At 40.6% G+C, this 25,160-nt stretch overlaps 1 protein-coding gene across 2 annotated transcripts in view; it reads left to right on the forward strand.

Annotated features, from left to right (window-relative positions):
• MSH3 (mutS homolog 3) overlaps nucleotides 1–25,160 on the forward strand; it is a 293,593-nt gene that overhangs the window by 131,843 nt on the left and 136,590 nt on the right. For both annotated transcript variants that reach the window (XM_073581229.1, XM_073581149.1), the window contains exons 10-13: nucleotides 6,176–6,302; nucleotides 15,076–15,160; nucleotides 18,210–18,319; nucleotides 24,161–24,293. In XM_073581229.1, coding sequence (XP_073437330.1) covers nucleotides 6,176–6,302; nucleotides 15,076–15,160; nucleotides 18,210–18,319; nucleotides 24,161–24,293 — 455 coding nt within the window. The remainder of the gene's footprint in view (nucleotides 1–6,175; nucleotides 6,303–15,075; nucleotides 15,161–18,209; nucleotides 18,320–24,160; nucleotides 24,294–25,160) is intronic.

A 25,160-nucleotide genomic window follows, 5' to 3' on the forward strand; every position in this document is an offset into this window, starting at 1 on the left:
TAATAGTGGAAAATAGGTCTGATTCAAGCTTTCACATTTTAAAAAAGAATAAATATATTTTTCAAGACATTTTGTAGTCCCCTTAGCAGACTTGAACCTGTTCTATATTTACAGAAATACGGTACCACAATATTTCTGTACATAGCAAAAATCCCGGTCTCCCCCACCTGTCATGGGTACACAGGTTGCATGTGCGCTTAGCTGCCTGACTTAATTGGGATAAAAGTTCCCCGTTCTGCCAATCTATGTGAGTCTCAGCAGTCAGATAGATGCTAATTTGTTTTCACTGATCGACCTCTCTAAGCAACTTTCTAAATGGTCTTCAGTAAGAATGCTCTACGATTTTGCTGCTTCAAGTTGTAAGCCCTTTATCTAGCTGAGTGTCCTTGTTCCACCCTCCCATTGCATTTTTGGTGCAGATTTTTATCATTTCCATTGCAAAAAATCTAATTCGCACAAAGAATTGAAATGCTGTGAATTTTAAAATCCACCCCATAGATAAATTTACTCGCAAAAAAATATCCACAATGTGTGCATCAGATTTGTTGAAATTTCATCTTCTTAGCAAAGGCAAAGAAAACAAGTTATAGAAAAGTAGGAAAATGTATGAAATGGAAAAAAAAGTGCAGGTTAGACGTTTTGCTGATGTACTGTACAAGCTACTGAAAACCTCAGCACCTTTAGATACACATACAGTGCCTACAAGTAGTATTCAACCCCCTGCAGATTTAGCAGGTTTACACATTCGGAATTAACTTGGCATTGTGACATTTGGACTGTAGATCAGCCTGGAAGTGTGAAATGCACTGCAGCAAAAAAGAATGTTATTTCTTTGTTTAATTTTTTTTTAAATTGTGAAAAGTTTATTCAGAGGGTCATTTATTATTCAACTCCTCAAACCACCAGAATTCTGTTTGGCTCCCCTAAAGTATTAAGAAGTATTTCAGGCACAAAGAACAATGAGCTTCACATGTTTGGATTAATTATCTCTTTTTCCAGCCTTTTCTGACTATTTAAGACCCTCCCCAAACTTGTGAACAGCACTCATACATGGTCAACATGGGAAAGACAAAGGAGCATTCCAAGGCCATCAGAGACAAGATCGTGGAGGGTCACAAGGCTGGCAAGGGGTACAAAACCCTTTCCAAGGAGTTGGGCCTACCTGTCTCCACTGTTGGGAGCATCATCCGGAAGTGGAAGGCTTATGGAACTACTGTTAACCTTCCACGGCCTGGACAGCCTTTGAAAGTTTTCTCCTGTGCCGAGGCCAGGCTTGTCCGAAGAGTCAAGGCTAACCCAAGGACAACAAGGAAGGAGCTCCGGGAAGATCTCATGGCAGTGGGGACATTGGTTTCAGTCAATACCATAAGTAACGTACTCCACCGCAATGGTCTCCGTTCCAGACGAGCCCGTAAGGTACCTTTACTTTCAAAGCGTCATGTCAAGGCTCGTCTACAGTTTGCTCATGATCACTTGGAGGACTCTGAGACAGACTGGTTCAAAGTTCTCTGGTCTGATGAGACCAAGATCGAGATCTTTGATGCCAACCACACACGTGACGTTTGGAGTCTGGATGGCACTGCATACGACCCCAAGAATACCATCCCTACAGTCAAGCATGGTGGTGGCAGCATCATGCTGTGGGGCTGTTTCTCAGCCAAGGGGCCTGGCCATCTGGTCCGCATCCATGGGAAGATGGATAGCACAGCCTACCTGGAGATTTTGGTCAAGAACCTCCACTCCTCCATCAAGGATCTTAAGATGGGTCATCATTTTATCTTCCAACAAGACAACGACCCAAAGCACACAGCCAAGAAAACCAAGGCCTGGTTCAAGAGGGAAAAAATCAAGGTGTTGGAGTGGCCTAGTCAGTCTCCTGACCTTAACCCAATTGAAAACTTGTGGAAGGAGCTCAAGATTAAAGTCCACATGAGACACCCAAAGAACCTAGATAACTTGGAGAAGATCTGCATGGAGGAGTGGGCCAAGATAACTCCAGAGACCTGTGCCGGCCTGATCAGGTCTTATAAAAGATGATTATTAGCTGTAATTGCAAACAAGGGTTATTCCACAAAATATTAAACCTAGGGGTTGAATAATAATTGACCCACACTTTTATGTTTAAAATGTATTAAAATTTAACTGAGCAACATAACTTTTTGGTTTGTAAGATTTATGCATCTGTTAATAAATCCTGCTCTTGTGTGAAGTTTGAAGGCTCTAACTTATTTGCATCTTATCAAACCTGCTAAATCTGCAGGGGGTTGAATACTACTTGTAGGCACTGTAGCTCACATCCAGCCTATATTACCGAGAGAGACGCTCCCACAAGAGAAAAATCTGGAACTTGGAGCAAGCTGCACATCAGGGAGTCTGAAAATGAATGTTGTTTGTATTCTGAAAGCGAGTGCAATTTTATAAGTTAACAGTAACCTGAAATGGCTGTGTTTTAAAAAAAAAATAAATTCACATCTCAAAGGTGCCAACAGCTTTTAAGTTTGACAGCTTTTGAGGCATTGCTCTGTAGCTAAAACTTTTTGATGCTGCTATAAAATGTGCAGGAAATCTTGATGTATAATTTATTTCTTGCGTTGTGGAACAAAGCGCAGGGAATGAATATATTTAGACCAGAAGTTTCTATGACATTCTGCATTGGTCACCAATAAGTGCTAGAGCCTTAAAATTCTTATACTAGGCTCTCACGATGAGCTTTTGGTGAGATTTTATCTTTCAGAATTTCTTCACCATTACTGCACTTATTATTTAATTTAGTTTCCTTGCGTTTTTTCATTGGCGAATGTAACACACTTGCTCAAATAACTGGGCGGTCGGTGCATCAGCTCCAAATTAATATCGGACAGATGATAACAATATACAGTGCCTTGCGAAAGTATTCCGCCCCCTGGAACTTTTCAACCTTTTCCCACATATCATGCTTCAAACATAAAGATACCAAATGTAAATTTTTGGTGAAGAATCAACAACAAGTGGGACACAATTGTGAAGTTGAACGAAGTTCATTGGTTATTTTAAATTTTTGTGGAAATTCAAAAACTGAAAAGTGGGGCGTGCAATATTGTTCGGCCCCTTTAACTTAATACTTTGTTGCGCCACCTTTTGCAGCTGCAAGTCGCTTGGGGTATGTTTCTATCAGTTTTGTACATTGAGAGACTGAAATTCTTGCCCATTCTTCCTTGGCAAACAGCTCGAGCTCAGTGACGTTTGATGGAGATCGTTTGTGAACAGCAGTTTTCATCTCATTCCACAGATTCTCGAATGGATTCAGGTCTGTACTTTGACTTGGCCATTCTAACACCTGGATACTTTTATTTGTGAACCATTCCATTGTAGATTTTGCTTTATATTTGGGATCATTGTCTTGTTGGAAGGCAAATCAGTCTCAGGTTTTTTGCAGACTCCAACAGGTTTTCTTCAGGAATGATCCTGTATTTGGCTCCATCCATCTTCCCATCAATTTTAACTATCTTCCCTGTCCCTGCTGAAGAAAAGCAGCCCCAAATCATGATGCTGCCACCACTATTTTTGACAGTGGGGATGGTGTGTTCAGGGTGATGAGCTGTGTTGCCTTTATGCCAGACATATCGTTTGGCATTGTTGCCACAAAGTTCGATTTTGGTTTCATCTGACCAGAGCACCTTTTTCCGCATTTTGGTGTGTCTCCTTGTTGGCTTGTTGCAAACTTTAAACAACACTTTTTATGGATATCTTTGAGAAATGGCTTTCTTCTTGCCACACTTCCATAAAGGCCATATTTGTGCAGTGTATGACTGATTGTTGTCCTATAGACAGACTGTTCCACCTCAGCGGTAGATCTCTGCAGTTCATCCTGAGTGATCATGGGCCTCTTGGCTGCATCTCTGATCAGTCTTCTCCTTGTTTGAAATGAAAGTTTCGAGTGACGGCCGGGTTTTGGTAGATTTGCAGTGGTATGATACTCCTTCCATTTCAATATTATCGTTTGCACAGCGCTCCTTGGGATGTTTAAAGTTTTGGAAATCATTTTGCATCCAAATCTGGCTTTAAACTTCTCCACAACAGTATCACGGACCTGCCTGTTATGTTCCTTGGTCTTCATGATGCTCTCTGTGCCTCAAACAGAGCCCTGAGACTATCACAGAGCAGTTGCATTTATACGTAGACTTGATTACACACAGGTGGATTATATGTATCATCATTAGTCATTTAGGACAACATTGGATCATTCAGAGATCCACAATGAACTTCTGGAGTGAGTTTGCTGCACTGAATGTAAAGGGACCGAATAATATTGCACGCCCCACTTCAGTTTTTGAATTTCCACAAAAATTTGAAAATAACCAATAAATTTCGTTCAACTTTACAATTGTGTTCCACTTGTTGATTCTTCACCAAAAATTTACATTTGGTATCTTTTTGTTTGAAGCATGATATGTGTGAAAAGGTTGAAAAGTTCCAGGGGGCCAAATACTTTCGCAAGGCACTGTATATGCCATGTTTTCTATCTATGGAAATCTAAAATCATGATCGGAAATATGGCATTGATTTTTCCCGCCTGGGACCTCCAGGTGGGGAGATATCCTGAAAATTGGGTATCATATAATTTTTTGGACCTAGCCGCAACTCATTGACCTGCCTTGATTTGAGGTCATCAGGTCCTGGGGGGTTTTGTTGGAGTGACTTTTATCTGATAAATGCAAATTTTGAATTATAATTATTTGTCAGCTCTTGAAGACACAGTTTGCTGTTGTTCAGTACCGTTTTCTTTAGAGGAGTGCTTCGATCCACTAAGATCTACGTCATTGCCATGACACAGGCTTAGTACTTTTCTTTTGTTGTTCTTTTTATTTCATATAATTGTATATGCTGTATTGTTTTGTCCCACTCTTTAATATCTTTGTTATAGTTTTATAAACACTGTCTACTGTTCGGATAATTTATTAAAGTGCACCTGTCACCAGGTTTGGCTATGTAAGATACGGCCACTGCCTTTCAGGGCTTATCTATAGCATTCTATAATGCTGAAGATAAGCCCCAGATCTGACCTGCAAGATAAGAAAAATAAGTTTATTATACTCACCCGGGGGGAAGGGTGGTCCGGTCCGATGGGTGTCGCAGGTCCGGGTCCGGCGCCCCTCATCTTCTTGCGATGCCGCCCTCCTGTTGCTTCATCGCTCCCCGGCTTCGCGCTCCTGCGCAGTCGTACTTCTCTGCCCTGTTGAGGGCAGAGCAAAGTACTGTAGTGCGCAGGCGTTGAGAGAGGTCAGAGAGGCCCAGCGCCTGCGCACTGCAGTACTTTACTCTGCCCTCAACAGGGGATAATCAATTTGAAGTCTTATAATTTAATGAAGGTTTTAGAGCTCAGTATTGGTAACATATTCCTTTTTATTAGGTGCTCCACGTTTTCCTCTCCATTTATTACATGCTGTTAGAATGCATCATTTTATTTTTTTTTAATTTGTTTATTAACCGTAAAACATATACACACATGAATACAGCCAAAATGATACACGTGCACTTGTCCAAGCAATTATAAAGGAACAGCAGCCTTACATTTTACATCCTTAATACATCTATTGAACTCATACGTCCATGTATTGCTGTAAGGATAATAAACCAAATCAACAAGTGAGCAGAACAATTTATTTTATATCCATTTGGCGATATATATCTCAAAATGACACTACATATCCAATTAACCGGCAACTACTGCTAACACACTGCCAAGCACATTTATGCAGTATTTAGCCATACAATGCCATAGCGTAACCTGAAATATTTTAATCATAGTATTTACAGTGGTACTGAACCACTACGCTCTAGAATGGTGAGATGAGAGGAGTTCCATCTATCCCAAATTTTATCAAATTTCCCTGCACAACCCTGGTTCTGATATAGCGTTTGTTCAAACGGTATAACTGAATTTACCAATTCAATCCATTCTCTGATAGAAGGATGCACACCACCCATCCACTGTAGTGCCAGCATCTTTCTAGCCAGAAATAGTGTCTCCCGCAAGAAGATTCTAATTTAGTGTCTCCACATCTCCCCGTCCAGCACCCCAAATAAACATACCAATGGGTTAAGGGGAACCGGGATTTGTACTAATGAAGTCAGCAGCGATTTTAATCATTTTATTTTTTTACTGTTATTAATTAATTCATATTTTCTTTCCTAGATGTTTCTGCTGGTTCTCAAAGGTTATTGCAAATACTGAAACTAGACAAGCTGGTTATGTGTTCTTTAGCAGCGCTCATCACATATTTGAAAGAATTTTCCTTGGAAAGAATACTTCATGATCCAAGGTTAGTTTTGTAACTGCCTTTTAGTAACATACTTACCTGACCCTGCTCCAGCGACATCTGCCTCTGTCGCACTGAAGCCATTCACTGGTGCCGTTCTGCTAAGTGCTGACCAGTTTATTGTTGGGCTGGTCAGCAGATGTTATCATGGGCATAACAACCGCGGTCTCAGAGGTCGCGACTGGGCCCGTGCGGCTAGGGGGCCGCCGATGCCGCACATACTTCAAGTGGATGTGGACGCACATCAAGTTGAATGTTTTAAGTTGCCTTAAAACATTAGCTCCCTCTTATTATTCTGGCATTTGGCAAATATTAATAATTATGGTAATGCTAATTGCCCGAAAACGGGAAAGTTTTATTCTGATTTCAGGGCAGATATTGAGAAAAACATGCCGATGTGTCTTTTTATATAGTGTATGTAAACTTTGGAGCCATCTGTGTGAAGAAGCCTGAGACCACCAGATCCCCACACTCTCAAGTATTGCTGCCCTGTGGTAAGCCATAATATCAGGAACATCCAGTCCTCCCCGGGTATAACTGCAAACCATAGATATATAAGCCTCTCTGGCCCTCTTCTTTACCCAAATAAATTTCCCGATAAGCGATTGGAGTTTTTGAATTAATGACCTGGATATTTTTAAAGGGATACAACGAAAAAAATATAAAATTTTTGGTAAAAACACCATCTTAAAGGATTGAATTCTAGCCATCCAAGATAAGTGTAGTCCTGAATATCTATCTAATTCCACATTTAAGGAACTACATAGCTTATTAAAGTTTTTTCTTTTAGGATGAGATGGGAAGATGTCAGTAATATTCCCAGATACGGAATACCTTCGGTCTGCCATTTAAAGGGAAATAGCTTCTCTAGTTTGTCTCTCAGGCCGAGTGGAACTACAATGGGGAAAATCACGGATTTGGAAGCATTCATTTTATAATAGGAATTTTTTGAAAACTTCTTAAGCTCATCTATAACCTCAGATAGGGATCTCTCCAAATTTTGCACATTATAATTACATCATCAGCATAAAAACCTATCACATGGTTAATTTTACCAAATGGAAACCTGAGATACCTCCATTTTTACGAATGGATTCCACCAGGGGTTCCATAACTAAAGCAAAGATTATCGGAGATAACAGTCAACCCTGGCGGGTGCCATTAGAGATAGAGAAGTTCCGTGATCTAAATCCCGAGGCCACAACTGATGCATTAGGATTAGAATATAAAGATAGGAGAGCTGATTTAATAGGGCCCACAAAAACAAATTTAGATATGAATCTATCTAGATAGCCCCAGTGTACCTGGTCAAAAGCCTTTTCGGCATCCAATGCCAAGAGAGCATGAGGGCCACCAGAGACCTCTGCAACCATAATTACATTGATCAATCTTCTAGTTCCATCTCTGGATTGATGACCAGAGACAAAGCCCACCTGATCTGGATTTATCAAGGAAGGCAAAAACTTATGTAATCTGAAAGCAAGTAGTTTAGCAAATAATTTCACATCGCAATTAAGTAAAGAGATGGGTCTAAAGTTGACCGGGGAGGTGAGAGGTTTTCCTGGTTTCGGAATAGTGGTTATTGAGACTTCCAACCCGGCTGGGGCAATAAATTCATTTTTTGCCAGAAATTAAAGGATCTCAACAAATATGGAGCAAGCTTATTATTGAAAAGTTTATAGTATTCATTCAGAAGGCCATCAGGCCCAGGAGCAGAATTAGATTTACATAGTAACATAGTTTTGAAGGCTGAAGGAAGACCTTATGTCCATCTAATTCAGCCTATTTTTAGTGCAGCTTTTCTGCATTGTTGATCCTGGGGAAGGCAAAAAACCCACAGAGTAGAAGCCAATTTTCTCCATAGGGAAAAAAATTCCTTCCCCTAAGCTGGGTCAACCATCTACCTATAATATTCTGTTATTCGTAACCTTCTATACTGTTACTCACAAGAAAAGCATTCATTCCTTTCTTACATTCATTCAGTGAGTTGGCCATCACCACTTCCTCAGGAAGATAATTCCAGAGCCTTACTGCTCTTACCGTGAAGAACCCTCTTCTATGCTGGTGCAGAAATTGTCTTTCCTCCAAACGAAGAGAATGCCCCCTTGTTCTTGTCACAGTTCATTGGAGAGATCTCTGTATTGCCCTCTGATATACTTGTACATATATATTAAGTCTCCCCTAAGTCTACTCCTTTCTAGAGTAAATTGACCTAATTTTGATAACCTTATATCATAATATATATGTATTGTAGTGAACCAACTCCATTTATCATTTTAGTAGCCCGCCTTTGAACCCTTTCAAGTTCAGTAATGTCTTTCTTGAGCACCGGCGTCCAAAATTGCACACAATACTCCAAGTGTGGTCTGACGAGTGATTTGTACAGAGGGAGAATTATGTTTTCATCTCGTGTCCCCAGACCTCTTCTAATGCATCCCATGACCCTATTTGCTTTGGTGGCAGCTGCCTGACACTGGGCACTCCAATTTAGCTTCTTATTGACTAAGATGCCTAAGTCTTTTTCCGTATCTGATTTCCCCAGCAGTTTCCCATTTAGTAAGTAATTATAGCATCTGTTTCTCCTTCCCATGTGCATAACCTTACACTTATCTGTGTTAAACCTCATTTGCCATTTTTCAGCCCAATTCTCCAATTTACTCAAATCTGTCTGTAGTTGCAAACTGTCCTCCTTTGTGTTAACTACCTTACATAGTTTTGTATCATCTGCAAATACTGATATTTTACTGTGTAAGCCATCCACTAGATCATTAATAAATATATTAAATAGTAAGGAGCCCAATACAGAACCCTGTGGTACCCCACTAGTAACCCTGGCCCAATCTGAGTATGCACCATTAATAATTTGGAAGTCTTAATGGCATCTAAGACCTCCCGCAAAGAGAAAGGCTTATTTAGATGACCAAGTTGTTCCTCAGACACTTTAGGCAACTGTAGTTTATCTAAATAATCCTGAATTAAAGAAAGAGAAGGTTGGAAAGTATCGGTGTCATCTTTCAGGTTATATAAATTCGAGTAATATTTAGCAAATTCTTCCGCAATGTTCAGAGGGTTACAAATTTTAGTACCCCATCAAGGAAATCAATTTTATTTTTTAATTCTTGTTTTCTGACTCTCCTTGCGAGAAGCTTCCCTGCTCTGTCTCCCAGGGCATAGAATTGGGACCTAGTTTTCCTGAGATTCTTCTCATATGCAGATAAGACGAGAGCGCAATTGCAGTGTGCAGATTAGGATCTCTTGAAGGGTATTAGACGAGGAGGAGACTTTATTCAAATTCTCCAACATCCCGATTTTCGCAAGTAAGTCATCTATAGCTTTAGCCTTTTGTTTTTTCTCAAAGGACGCCATTTTTATAAAGACCCCCCCCCCTCATGAATGCCTTATGCGCCAGCCACAGATTTATCAGAGACCTCCACATTATCATTAAATTTAAAGTAATTCTCCTTTTCCTCAGTAAGGGAGTGTGTGATACTCTCTTTAGCCAACAAATGGGTATTAAGTCACCAGGAAGGGGGAGAGACCTTGGTCAAATGGGCCCTTACACTTAAGGTCACCGGAGAATGGTTCGACCAGGAAATTAGACCTATTTGTGCATCAGTACAGAGGGGAAGAGATTTACTATCAACTAAAAAATAATCAATTCGACTATAGGAGCGATGTCTGTTGGGGACAAAAAAGTAAAGTCTTTCATTCACACGAAAATACCGCCATATATCATGAAAATGGAATTCTTCTATTACAGGACCCAATTCTCTCCTATATGCTTTTTGGGAGGAACAATCAAAACGGGTGGAACACGGGATATTAAAATCTCCACATAGCACTTGAAACCCTCTAGCAACTTCAGACACTTTCTGCAGGAACTTCCTAATAAACGTAATTTGGGCTGAATTCGGAGCATAAATCGAACCAATTGTATAGACTACTCCATTAATCTTACATGTCAAAATTATATATCTTCCTCCTGGATCAAATACCACATCAGTTAGCTCAAAAGGCACGGAATCTTTTACAAAAATACACCCCTGCCTTCCTAGATTCTCCATTAGCAAAGAAAGAAATAGGAAAATTTTTGTGGTAAAGGCGAAAATTATCCTCTTTGTGAAGGTGGGTTTCTTGAATACAAGCTACTGTATATCACATTGACTTTTAATCAGTTCTTTCCACATTAGCACCCTTTTAAAGGGGGAATTCAGACCTCTAGCATTTAATGACAAAACTTGAATATCCATTGTTAACTATTGCAAAACTGATCTGCAAAGAAAAAATCAGTCAGGTCAGGTGAAGGGAAAGGTCGACATCGGGTACACACAACATTCAGAGATAAAAACAGCAATTAACAGAAAAAATTGCCTAAAAAGGCAAAAATACTCAAGAGAAAACATGACTCACTAGACATGTGAGTTGGGCATATCAGACCACGTAGGTAAAGCGTCAGCAACCCCCGCTTTGGATGCAAATTACTAGGCCAACTATAAAGCCATATTATGTCTGTTCAGGAAGGATGATAAAAAAAAAGTAAAAGCCAAATAATAAAAACAGTCAGGCCACAGACCAATCTATATTTAGTTTCTTCTGGGACTTAGTCTCCACAGATTAAAAATCTGGAGGGGCAGAGTGCAACTTCCAAGCATGTAAAAGCTTCTCCACTTGGGAAACAGAGAAACAAACATGAGTTGTTCTATTATGATGGATGATCATATTCACAGGAAAACTCCAGCTATAAGGAATGTTATTGTCTCTTAAAATCTTGGCAGCATTTGCAAACTCTCTTCTTTTTGCCAAGGTCATGACAAATAGATCCAAAAAAATAGTCAGGTTGTGAAAGGGGGTAGATAGAGCAGGTTTCCCCCTCCAATTATGCAGAAAAGTTTCTTTGGTTTTATAAAAATGTATACGGGCCAGAGTATCTCTGGAGGCAAGTGGGTTGAGGTTCCTGGGTTTAGGGATTCTGTGGATTCTGTCCACCAAAAGATCTCTGGGGTCTGCATCTGCACTAACCTCTTTCAGCAGCTCATGAAAGTATCCTTGTAATTCCCCATCTTTAATGGATTCAGGGATACCCCTTATTCTTACATGGTTTTGCCGAGACCTATCTTCCTGGTCATAAACCTTGTCTTTCAGAAAAGAGATTTCATCCTCCAGAGCATCAATTAGATTATTGTGAGAGGAGGCATATTCTGCCATTTTCCCTTCAATATGTGCGGTGCGTTCCCCCAATGCATCTATGTCTGTTTTTAATGTAGCCGGCATACCTTTAACCCCTTAGTGAAAGAGACATTTTGCAGCTTAATGACCGGGCCAATTTTCACAATTCTGACCACTGTCACTTTATGAGGTTCTAATTCTGGAACACTTTAACGGATCCCACTGATTCTGAGATTGTTTTTTCGGGACATATTTTACTTCATGCTAGTGGTAAAATTTCTTCTACATGACTTGTATTTGTTTATGAAAAAAATGGAAATATGGGGAAAATTTTGCAATTTTCAAACTAAATTTTTATGCCCTTAAATCAGAGAGATGTCACACAAATTTCTTAATAAATAACATTTCCCACATGTCTACTTTACATCAGCACAATTTTGGAAACAAATTTTTTTTGTTAGGAAGACATAAGGGTTAAAAGTTGACCAGTAATTTCTCATTTTTACAACAAAATTTACAAAACCATTTTTTTAGGGACCATCTCACATTTGAAGTCATTTTGAGGGATGTACATGACAGAAAGTACCCAAAAGTGACACCATTGTAAAAACTGGACCCCTCAAGGTGCCCAAAACCATATTCAAGAAGTTTATTAACCCGTTACATGCTTCACAGGAACTGAAGCAATGTGGAAGGAAAAAAATTAACATTTAACTTTTTTTGCAAAAAATTTACTTCAGAACCATTTTTTTTATTTTCACAAGTGTTAAAAGAGAAAATGAACCACAAAATTTGTTGTGCAATTTCACCTGAATATGCCGATACCCCATATGTGGGGGTAAATCACTTTTTGGGCTCACGGCAGTGCTCACAAGCGAAGGAGCGCCGTTTGGCTTTTTCAACACAGAATTGGCTGGAGTTGAGATCGGACGCCATATTGCGTTTGGAGAGCCCCTGATGTGCCTAAACAGTCGAAACCCCCAACCAGTGACCCCATTTCAGAAACTAGACCCCTTAAGTAACTTATCTAGATGTGTGGTGAGCACTTTGAACCTCCAAGTGCTTCACAAGTTTATAACGTAGAGCCGTGAAAATAAAAAATCATTTTTTTTCCCACAAAAATGATGTTTTCGCCTCACAAATTTTTATTTTTACAAGGGTAATAGGAGAAATTAGACCTACAAAGTTCTTGTGCAATTTGTCCTGAGTATGACCATACCCCATATGTGGGGGTAAACCACTGTTTAGGCGCACCGCAGAGCTCAGAAGGGAAGGAGCACCGTTTGACTTTTTCAATGCAGAATTGGCTGGAATTGAGATTGGAAGCCATGTCGTGTTTGGAGAGCTCCTGATGTGCCTAAACAGTGGAAAAAACCCACAAGTGACACCATTTTGGAAACTAGACCCCTTAAGGAACTTATCTAGATGTGTGGTGAGCACTTTGAACCCCCAAGTGCTTCACAGAAGTTTATAACGTAGATCAGTGAAAATAAAAAAATCATTTTTTTTCCTCAAAAATGATTTTTTAGCCCGTTATTTTTTATATTCACAAAGCTATTGGACCACAAAAGTTGTTGTGCAATTTGTCCTGAGTGCACAAATACCCCATATGTGGGGGGGGGACCACGGTTTGGGCGCATGGGAGAGCTCAGAAGGGAAGAAGCGCCATTTTGGAATGCAGACTTTGATGGAATGTTCTGCGGGCATCATGTGTGTTTGCAGAGACCCTGATGTGCTTAAACAGTAGAAACCCCCCACAAGTGACCCCATTTTGGAAACTAGACTCCCCAAGGAGCTTATCTAGATGTGTGGTGAGCACTTTGAACCCCCAAGTGCTTTACAGAAGTTTATAACGCAGAGCCGTGAAAATAAAAAAAATCATTTTTTTCGCCCACAAAAGTGATTTTTTTAACCCCCAATTTTTTTTATTTTCCCAAGGTTAGCAGGAGAGATTAGACCCCAAAGTTGGTGTGCAATTTGTCCTGAGTACGCCGATGCCCCATATGTTGGGGTAAACCACTGTTTGGGCACACGTCTGGGCTCGGAAGGGAGGGAGCACCGTTTGACTTTTTGAACGCAAAATTGGCTAACCCTAACTCCAACACACCCCTAACCCTAATCCCAACCCTACCCCTAATCCTAACCCTAATTCTAACCCTAATTCCAACCCTAATACTAACCCTAACCCTAATGGAAAAATGAAAATAAACATATTTTCTTTATTTCATTACATTTCCCTAACAAAGGGGGGGTTATTTACTATTTTTTTTATTTTGATCACTGTGATGGGGTTTATCACAGTGAGCAAAATGTACATTGAATGAATGGAATCTGCCGGCCGCACATCAGAGGAGAGAGAAATGGGGTCCCCAATCCCCCCCGGTACCTCCCGGTGGTCCTCGGGCCCTCCTGCCTCCTCCAATGGGTGCCGCCATCATGGCCGGGAAGAAAATTGCGGGCGCATGCGCAGTGCGCCCGCCGAATCTGCCGGCGGGCAGATTCCATTCATTCAATGTACATTTTGCTCACTGTGATTAGCCCCATCACAGTGATCAAAATAAAAAAAATAGTAAATAACCCCCCCTTTATCACCCCCTTAGTTAGGGAAATGTAATGAAATAAAGAAAATATGTTTATTTTCATTTTTCCATTAGGGTTAGGGTTAAGGTTGGAATTAGGGTTAGGATTAGGGGTAGGGTTGGGAAAGTGAAAGCAAAATCGCTGCTTTTTTTTTTGCGGTCGCCGTTATACGGTTAATAACGGCGATCGCAAAAGCGGGGTCAATGAAAACTAACCCGAATCAGGTCTTCTGGGGTCTCAGCAGCCGAGACACCGGAGAAAATCCGACTCTGGGGGGCGCTATACACCCCCTTTAAGTACCCTTAACTACCGCCGTTAAAAGGCGTATCGGCAGTCGTTAAGGGGTTAAAGTCTTTCTGTAAAGAAGCTCTAAAAGAGGAGAGCAGCCTCTGTATGGACTTCTCTGTCATTGGGGGGTCTGTCATCCTGTCATCAGTTTCCAGATCTGCTTCCTCTGGCTGCTGGCATGGGGAGAGAGAGCCAGAGGAAGAAGGAGACGGCGCTATCTTGTCTGTGGTAGCTGCCTTAGTGTCCCGGGAGAAAAAGTCTGTCAGCTTGGCTGGTGGGCCCCGTCTCTGCGACCAACCCCTCGGCATTCCACTCCTCGTTGATTTAGGAGCCAGGTGAGATTTTTTTTAGCCTAGATGCTGCTGTGAGCCGCTTTCAAAGCGAGGGAGATGCCAGAGCTCTAAATCGTCACACCCTGCTCCATGTGCAGTCCGGCCACGCCCCAAGACTTCTAATTCTTTACTTATTTATGTAGGTACCACTCCTTCATCTGCCTTTTTTACAGCAGAAAATCACTCAGAGACCTGATAATTACATGAATATAAATGACATTTACTAAAATATCCCCGTCACATTTTGCTATGTAGAAATATGTAACTTTAAGGCTTGTTCTGATTTTTTTAAAATTTATTAATTAAAAACTTTTCTATAATATTGCGAAGCAAATATATATTATATATTGTTATAATTATATAATTACGGATGTGTTCTGTTTTTTTTCCCTATGGATTTTTGTTTTTAGCCGTTTCATGCCAATGTCTAACTCAGTTGACTGCTTTAATATGAATGGAATAACGCTAAGAAATCTGGAAATCTTACAAAATCAAGTAAGTGTCTGATCTTGTCCACAATCATGGTCTGCATGGGAACAGGTCACACCTTCACCAGTAATTGATTTGACAAGCCCCCCCCCCCCCCCCTCCTGGACAAGTTCTTACGTCCCCTAGTTGGTCTGGAGTTTACTTTTGATGCAGCTGAATAAACGTTATGCCCCATGTGACTGTTGAAGCCAATCACTAACGTCCACAGTCTTCAGAGGTATTGTATTATCAGGAATTGTCCTACAGTTTAAATCGGTGTTAAACATATATTTTTGGGTGATTTTCTTTTTTTTTTTTTTTTTCTCCATTTATGAAAAATAAAAATCACTGAAAATTCTCCGTATATGTAAAACCCCTCAAAAAATCATCCATAAGTAGGTTTAACATATAAACCAATTTAAACAAAAGGGCATTTTCTAATCGTACAATTCAATGATAGCTGATTATATACACATATATGATATAGAATTTTTATTAATTAATTTATTTTTTTAAACATACAAGACCACTAATTGTTTTTTAAGGCTTACAATAGCAGGTAACGCCTATTACATAGGATCCACCTTTCGAAATAGGTGATGGCTACGGATTACCATCTCCCAGTTCCTTCATAATGAACTCTGCACAAAATACAGAACATGCCTGGAAAACTCACTCCTAGCAATCAAAAGCTTTTTCAATAGAATTCTGGTATAAAAAGCTTTGAAAAGTCACAAGATTTTTGTGCAACTCAATTTTTGATGTTTTTATGATGACAGACTCGCACATTGATGGCAAAGTGCCTGGAGCAGGGGGTGGAACAAGTGCTTGGCGACCAACTCTTGTCAAATTCATGACAAACAGCAGCGTTTGCTTTTCCACAGTTCTTACTCCAGCAGGGACTGGAGGGAAATTCATGGGGAAGCGCACGCCACTTCACACCTCGTCTCATTCATTAACAGGTCTGCGCCTCATAATGAATCAGAAGCCTCACACTCCATCCTGCGCCGTCATCAAGACTGGTATAAAAACCGCCGGTCTTGATGAATCAGCGCTAAAGAGTGTGAGCATGTCGAATGTGCTCTATTGTATGTGGATGCAGTAAAATATATCTCTACATGTGATTAGATGGCCACCCCCATAATTCTATGCAGAAAATACAAAAAACATCTACGCACGGAAAAGAAAGACAATGCAAAAAATCTCCGCCTCTGAACCTGGTTGTATAGTGTTGATAACGTGTGACTGATTATCCTTGCGGGTCCATAGAGAGCAGTGTCAGGGTGTGCAGTGCAGAACATTGAGCTGATATTGCAGCAAGGTTCTAGGCTTTCACTATGGCCTTGGTGCAGATGGCAGTATAGCTCATGTGTATTTCTTCCCAAGCAACCAGTGCAGCCACTAAGATTTCAGCATTGTAGTCAAGGCCGTGTAAAACCAAGCTGCTATCAGATATTTCTTTTATTATCTTTTACCTTTTCGTTTATCTTTTATAAAAAGATTTTCCTTCAATTTATATCATTTTCCTGTAACAGTTTCTTATCCGATACAAAGCCAAAAAGAGAAAACGCCCAAATATTCTTCATACAATCGCCAATCATATACACGCTTGTCAATCATTGCCCCAAGGGACTGATGAGGGCTCTTCTCGTGAATACACCAACTATATATGTACAATGGTTTTTTTTTCCAGTTCATGAGGTAGCCTTTTGTAGCTGCTAGAAGTACGGACTTGCAGAAACAAATTAGAACAGACTCCATTATGTAGACATATTACTGATTCTCAGAGTCAAATACACTAGAACCAAACAGGACCAAATCTGACAATCGGGACACCCATAAATGCTATGATACCAAAAAGAGACAAGTTGTAGATCCCATATATGTAAAAGTACAATTCTTTATTAGTAATATCATAAACATGATTAAATACATAAGACGAGGGAAAGGGTAAGCAAAAGAGTATGTCACACCGGGTCTGGTACTGAAGATATATGTAAAGAGGTGGGAGAGCGGCAAATACTATAAATCAATCGTAGTAAGCAATAAAAGTGCAAGAGAAACACTCATTGCATATGGCCAAGAAATATATGCTACATCAAACTAGTAATTACACATCCAGGTCATAAATAGACCAGTGTTAAAGGTTTTAAATAGATTGGCCTGATGGCTAAAAACAAGCCACTCGAAGTAAACAATATCCAAGTAAATTACAGGAAAAAGTCATGAATATTAATAATGCCACTCTTACCCATAGTCCCTCTTCCCAGAATCCCAAGACACGCAGCCCCAACGCGCGTTTCGCGTTGGCTTCCTCAGGGGGCTGTATATTGTTGTATGTTTATAGGGCAGCATTTTGCGTTTTAAGACTTAAATCTCCTCTCTTTAAACTAGTCTTGACTGCGGACAAAATATTAGAAATACACCACTGTTATCCTTGCTGGAATCCACCATTAGATATTAAGATTTGTGGTATTTTTCATGATCATTTTAGGGATAAGTGACCCACAAAATGATAGTAAATCAGACGATGAAGAACTTGTATTCTTCTTATTTTAAAGGCATCATGTGAAGACTATTTTACTACTGTAACTAGTGATGCGCCAGTATAGGTCCTAGAACAACAATATAAAAGATACCTTTCTTCTAGTAAATCCAATGTCTACAGTGCTCAGAAATCAAGCTTTGAAGAAATGTGCAAATTAGCCTGCACATGCATCAGGGGGCGTGTTGATGATCTTGATGCACTTGCAGGCGAATTTGCATTCACAGCCTGATTTTTCATTGCTGGTAATCGGATTAGTAGAAGACTGGCATAGTTTTTGTTATTATTCTGGGACATATACAGCCATATTGCTAGTTTTACTAATGCAATCCTGCTGGTAATTTCATTTTAAACATTCTCAGCAGTGCTCTGTGTATCTATAAAACTAGACTGCAGGGTGTAAGCAGAAATGTCACCCATGATATCTCAGGGATAAAGCAGTAACACGGCCACTCTAAAGTACAAGAGTCTTTTGACGTTCTTAGATGTTACTTGCTGATTGTTCTCACATTATTTTCCTATAAAATGCAGACAGACCAGAAGACAAAGGGCAGCTTGATTTGGGTCTTGGACCACACAAAAACCCCATTTGGCAAAAGGAAGCTAAGACAATGGGTGACGCAACCATTTATTGATGCAAGGTGATTATATGAGATGGTCGCAGGTATTTTACTATTGACGTTATTCAGTACATTATTCAGAGCCTTCATTTCTCAATGAAGAGTTATCATTTGGAAACAAGTAAGGATTGGGTATTTAGTGTTCTAAGGTAAGTCCAGAATTGCCTGACGCATTCTGTAACAGAGGAAGAAATATACGGTAAATGGTTGGATTATATGAGTGTCCTGAAATGTTGGTTAATTTCCTGTTTGCAATTGTAAGCTGACTATGATCAGCCACCACTGCAGTGAAACCAGTTCTCCTATAGGTATTCTGTCTTGTAGGGTATGATAGCTGCCATATAGTGGGCACTTGGTTGAATTGCTCCAATATTTGACCTGTGAAAAAATAAAATAAAATCAATTATATACTAAGGCTCCCAACACTACAATACCTACCATAGGTGGCTGTTATAGCTGTTAATAGGGCACAACCACCAACATGGGAGAATGGGGTTCAAATCCCAGCTCTGCCCTATTGCAAATAATCTCTATATAAAAAATCAATGTGTGTGTGTGTGTATCACCAACCAATCACGAAGCATCTTTCATTTCACCAGAGCTGTTCAAAATAAGCTAAGCTGTGATTGGTTGCTATGACCAACAGTTTTCCTTGCAACCAATCAAACATCTGTCATTTCACCAGAGCTGGTTAAAAGTAGTTGAGCTGTGATTGTTTGCGCAAGTTTTCCCACTTGACAACACCTCAGCAGACACTGACATCGTGGGAGAAATCTAGCATCCCCAGGAACATAAGCTTCAGCCATCGTCTGTCCCCCAGAAAGGAGCAGTGAGTACATGACAGAAATGAATCCCCTCCTCTCGTGTGGTATCATTAAGTGACACACATGAATGTAGGAAAGTGCACCTATTGAATGTCATGTGTATTTAATATTTTCTCACACACTTTTATGCATTATTGATGTGTTACTGTGCTCTGATGCTGTGAGTTTTTTTAAAGTGCTACTTTCCCCACAATTCACCTGAATATACCCATATAACACATAATGCTTTTCCCATAACAACCCATTAAATATGATACTATACTGCATACAGATGCTGTATATCCATGAGCAACTCAGCCGGACAAATTACAAGTTGACGGTGCATGAAAATGTGTGTGAAGGTTTCTCTACTGTACTTATGTATAAGGTTTGTACCTGTCCATTGGTGAAAAGCATGACTGATATTTATGGTGGCAGATAAGTGAGATTATCAGCCTGGTCAGTAGAAAACGTGGGATCTTAGTGAACCATGTTTCTGTGCAATTTCACTATTCTACTTTTACTGGCTTTGACGGGATGATGTGGGATATTAGGGGTAGTAGTCCGGTGGCTCTGGCTGACGGGTTGATGTGGGATATTATGGGTAGTAGTCCGGTAGCTCTGGCCGACGGGATGCTGTGTTATATTATAGTGAATGTGGCTATGCGGAGTGGGCGGGGCTATACACTCAGCTTTTTATATATATATATTCATTATAATTTGTTATAACTAACCATAGTTACTATGCCCGGGCAGCGCCAGTCTCTTCAGCTAGTCTACTATATAATTGTCTTATTCTGTCTGTCACCGAAATACCGCGTAGCTGATTGGTCGCGCCCGGCCGGGCGCGACCAATCAGTGACAGGCACAGTCCGGTCGCAAATTGACGCGGAATTCGAACAACACCCGCCACCGTCGAGAGATCTGTGGCGCTAGCCGCTGATCTCCCGACGGTTGCCGCGAGTCATCTCCTGCCGCACGGATTTGCCGCAATCAGCGATTTTGTCGAGGAATCTTCAAAAATAAACTACATACATATTCTAGAATACCCGATGCGTTAGAATCGGGTCACCATCTAGTATACCAATAGTGGTCCTTGGGCAAGACTACGAACACTATAGTGCCTACCTCAATGAACATAAGAGTGTCACGAACAAAGAGAGTCATGCCGGACGTCGCCTGGATTAATAAGGTCCTCGTCTTTTGGTTCGCCGTTTAACATTCGTATTCAAACTCTTCCATTGACCAAACGGACTCTTCAACTTACTGATCACGTGATATTGTTCCCTTGTCGGGATTAAAACGTGGCCAACACCTACCAATTCAACGGCAGCTTAGAACCGGTAATTGTTATGAATGAGTCACCGGAGGAGGAAAAAACAAAAACATAAGCTAAGTCCAGAAAACCGGAGAGGTTGGTAGCTAGCGGATTGCAGACCCCTGATCCTATTCACCTCAACTAACAGTAGCCGTGGGGGGTTCCTACGGTGCCCTAGACCCCTTGTCACAGCCGGAGAGCTAAATAAGCCTAAAGAAAGAAAGGGGAAATCTAAACTGCCCCAGAGCAGACCCCAAAGCAATAGACAGCCCCCAACATGTATTGTCAAATGCTGACAGAAAGACAGGCTGAGCAAATGATGGGGCCCAACTAACTAGATGGGAAAGGACAGAAAAGATGCTGGCTGCAATCACACAAAAAACCCTGCCAAAAATAATGTCCAACACGTCTGATAGAAAAGGCCCTGAAGTCACTAGACTTCAAAATCTCTATATTAGCAGTCAGGTATATTCTGAAGACAGAGCAAAGAGATCAACTGATCAGAGACAAAAATGGAGTTCAGCCCGTCCCAACCAGGGCAGGCAGAACACAAACACTAAGTAAACAGACAAAATCTCATGGAAAAATAGCAGAGCAAAAACTTAGCTTTTAGTAGACAGGAACTAAACTGGATGCCAGCGCTCAGAGCAGAAAGGATCACCAGCAACCCTGGAGGGCGTTGGCTGCCTTATATCCACTCAGAAATTCCGGATGTCCAATCACACTCCACCTGTTCAGATGACAGGTTCTTCCCATCCAGATCAATTTCACTACCTCCTTTCACCAGCAGAGGGAGTTCATCAGACATCAGAGGTGAAGGAGAAAATGAACTCATAACAGGTAATACTGCCTGCTGTCCCTCCAATTAACCACATTCCTCCAACACTGCAATTTGAAGACGCCATTTTTTCTGACAACAGTGACTAAATCTGTGGGACGCCTAAACAGAAAACATAAAACCACATTTCATGAAAGTTTAACATGTTGCTACTAGGGATGAGCAAATCCCTGTTTATTCGGCTGTATAACTACTCCTTTGCCATTAGCAACCCATGCTAATGACCGAGGGAGGGGCTACAGCCGCAAAGTTTGTTGATTGGCTATCATGCACTCAGACTTTTAACAAACTTTATTGTCCGGGACAGTGAATGGAGCCCGAGTGCGTGCCACATTGAGTCACCTTTTAAACACAATTAAAAGAAACGATATTTTAAAGGATAGTACAGATCATTATATGTAACAATTATAGGGGATGAGAGTTTGAGTAAAAATAATTTTAATTTTTTCTATAGAACGCATTGTCACCCTGATATACACACACACAGATATAATTATTAGTGAGCTCAGATAAGTTGATATTGGAGCATGTTCGTGTCTTCGGCGTGCTCGAAATATATGTTTGAAACCCTGCGGCTGCTTGTCTTGTTGCTATTAAACAGCCACAACACGTGCAGGGATTGCCTGTTTATTGTCTAACAGCTGCGAGACATGCAGCCGCGGAGACTCAAACATATTTTTCGAGCACGCCAAAGACACTCAGCACATGAACATGCTGGGAAAACACCTTATCCGAGCATGTTGGCACATGACTAATAATTATATGTCTGCCGGTGATGTATATGTATAGAATTTTATAATATGTAATGGGATTAAGCAATCCTATATCTGCCGTGTGTGTGCTTGTGTATGCATACAAATATCTGGCAGTCATATACACAGCCCCAAAACATAATTATAAAATTTCACCCTTTAGTGCCTTGCATGTGGAGTTTGTTTTACAGCTTTCTATTAATCTAATTTATTAATAAAAAGTGGGGTCCCCTCCTATTTTTTTTAAAACCATCTAAAGTAAAGAAGAGAGCTGACATCATCAGGTTGGGAAGGTCCATAGTTGTTGGACCCTTCCAAGCCTAAAAATACCAGCCTGCAGCAGCCCCAGAATTGGAGCATCACATGAGATGCTCCAATTCTGGCACTTCGCCTTCTCAATGTCTTGGTGTGGCCACAATCGGGGTAATGATGCTTGCGATTGATGTCAGCTGTGAAGTGTCCAAAAACACAACTGACATTAAACCCTGGTGTTAGTCTATCAAACATCCCCATTACTAACCCAGTAATAAAAAGGAATGTAACTACAGCTCACACTTGGTCAGGCAATGTTGACTGAGTTCCATGAAACCAGCTGTACACCATGTAAGATAAAAGCTTGCATTGCAGGAGAATGACAGCAGATATAAAAATGAAGTTTATTTTTATTCGAACTAACTAAAGCCGTTTAATAACATGAGAGTACCATTTTATGATTAAGACTGCATGAAAATTGAGGTGCCAGTTAATACCTCCTTTTATTGTCTGTGCAAAGGGAAGTGGTGAAGACCAAGGAGAGCAACAAACATCCACAGAGAACAGATAACTGCTTTAGAGAGTGATTAACTTCAATCCTAATGTTGGATTCACTGGGGTGTGAAGCTGGGCAAAATGCAGGATAGAAGTCGTAAAGTAGCCAGAAATAGCTTACCTCATGAACACACTTCATCTTGCTCTGAAAAGTCACCTGAAATGACAGGTTCTCTTTACGGAATTAATATCATTTTAGATCTAGGAAAGGCAGTAATAATGAAGAAGATTGCTGGAGGTAATAATCCTCTAAATCTGTTTTATTTAAGGGTGTATTATATGTCACGCTTTGCTCTGTAGTTATCACATTTCCGTCAATAATCGTAGTCTACATGCATTATTAGATAAGATATACAGTTCTGTATTTGTATTTTTGCGCAGTGTAAATCAATAAACGGTAATTACTCTACAATAGGGCATTGAACACCTTGGAGGAAAAACTCATCATTGCACCTAGAACAGGATATAGAGAGTGGGGGAAGGGGGCCGCTTACGTTGTGTTGGGTAACTTTTTCATTTTGAGGATTACTTCAGATTACTAGAGCTCCTGAGAGCCATATGTAATTACATGGCAGATTTGGTTTTCAAATGGTAATTTCCAATTTTTTTTTCTTTGCCTATTGCATAATTTTCAGGTTACTTGCCTTGGTATATACATGTATTGTGTCCTGAAACAACAGTCAGAGGCCAGTGTGAGAATTGCAAATCAAACTCTGTCCCGGAGAACCTTTAAGGTATGTGCACATGTTGCGGATTTTGCTGCGGATCCGCAGCGTTTTTGGACGCGTGGAATTGCATCAAATCAGCAGTGTAGTGCACAACCAATGTTAGTGAATGGTAAATTAAGAATTGCTGTGCACATGCTGCGGAAAAATCCATGCAGATTTTCAGCAGTTTTTTTTTTCCGCAGCATGTCAATTCTTTTTGCTGATCCACAGCAGCGTTTTGCAGTCTGGCATTCTCTCTCTCTCTTTCTACCGAATCCATTCCCATTACCACCAAACAAATCCGCACAGCAAAAACGCATTAAAAACAGCATGAAAACTGCAAGTGTTTTTCCCTGTGTTTTCTGCCAAGGTGATGCAGATTCTGTGCAGAAAATTCTGCAGGCTAATCTGCAACGTGTGCACATACCCTTAATTTGCACAGCTACTTTTCACGGCCAGGAACCTGGTCCAGGGATGAGGGAAGCGATCCTCTCATGTCTAGCTGCTAATGAATAAAATGTTCAAGAACGTTCCTACGGGAACTGAACCCATGTAGAAATATACTGTAAATAAAATCAAAGTTTTCTTTATAATAAAATCTTGTGTTTTAATAAATGCTTGCATTATTCCCCCCCAGTGAAATTAATGCTCGGCTTGATGCCGTATCCGAGATTCTGTCATCTGACAGCACTGTTTTCAGCCAGATTCGTGGTTATCTATGTAAGCTGCCTGACCTGGACAGAGGGATATCCAGCATATATCACAAGAAGGTAAGGTGATCATCTCTCATGACACTGGCAAAATTGAGACTCGTGGTGTTCTGCCTGTGGAGCCCCCTGCAGGACCATGAAAATAAAGTGCACTGCTTCAGGCAGGGCCGGCTCCAGGTTTTTGAGGGCCCCGGGCGAAAGAGTCTCAGGGGCCCCCCCTTTAACACATACTACTTTTCATGATGCACAGATACAGCAGAGAAATATAGGTACACAGCACACAGCTAAAATAACAAAGGAGTGGCTTCAGAAGTACTCTGTGACCATTCTTGAGTGGCCCAGCCAGAGCCCTGACCTAAACCCAATTGAGCATCTCTGGAGAGACCTGAAAATGGCTGTCCACCAATGTTCACCATCCAACCTGATGGAACTGGAAAGGATCTACACGAAAGAATGGCAGAGGATCCCCAAATCCAGGTGTGAAAAACCTGTTGCATCATTCCCAAGAAGACTCATGGCTGTACTAGCTCAAAAGGTGCTTCTCCTCAATACTGAGCAAAGGGTCTGAATACTTATGACCATGTGATATTTCAGTTTTTATTTTTTAATAAATTTGCAAAAATTTCTACATTTTTTTCTATCAAAATGGGGTGCAGAGTGTGCATTAATGGGAAAAAAATGAACTTTTTTGAATTTACCAAAATGGCTGCAATGAAAGAAAGAGTGAAAAATTGAAAGGGGTCTGAATACTTTCTGTACCCACTGTAGATTCACCACATTCCTCTAAGGCAGTGATCTCCAATTCACACTACAATTCACAGCATGCCCTTACATCCAGAGGGAGGTGGAGTTTTGCAACACATATGGGACTACTACTTTAAGGAAAAAGGGACTCCTTAAAATTGGTTTGAGATATAAAATGGAAAT

Source organism: Dendrobates tinctorius, unplaced genomic scaffold (assembly GCF_039654945.1).
Source record: "Dendrobates tinctorius isolate UK_male_01 unplaced genomic scaffold, ASM3965494v1 ptg000003l, whole genome shotgun sequence".
Taxonomy (NCBI): Eukaryota; Metazoa; Chordata; class Amphibia; order Anura; family Dendrobatidae; genus Dendrobates; species Dendrobates tinctorius.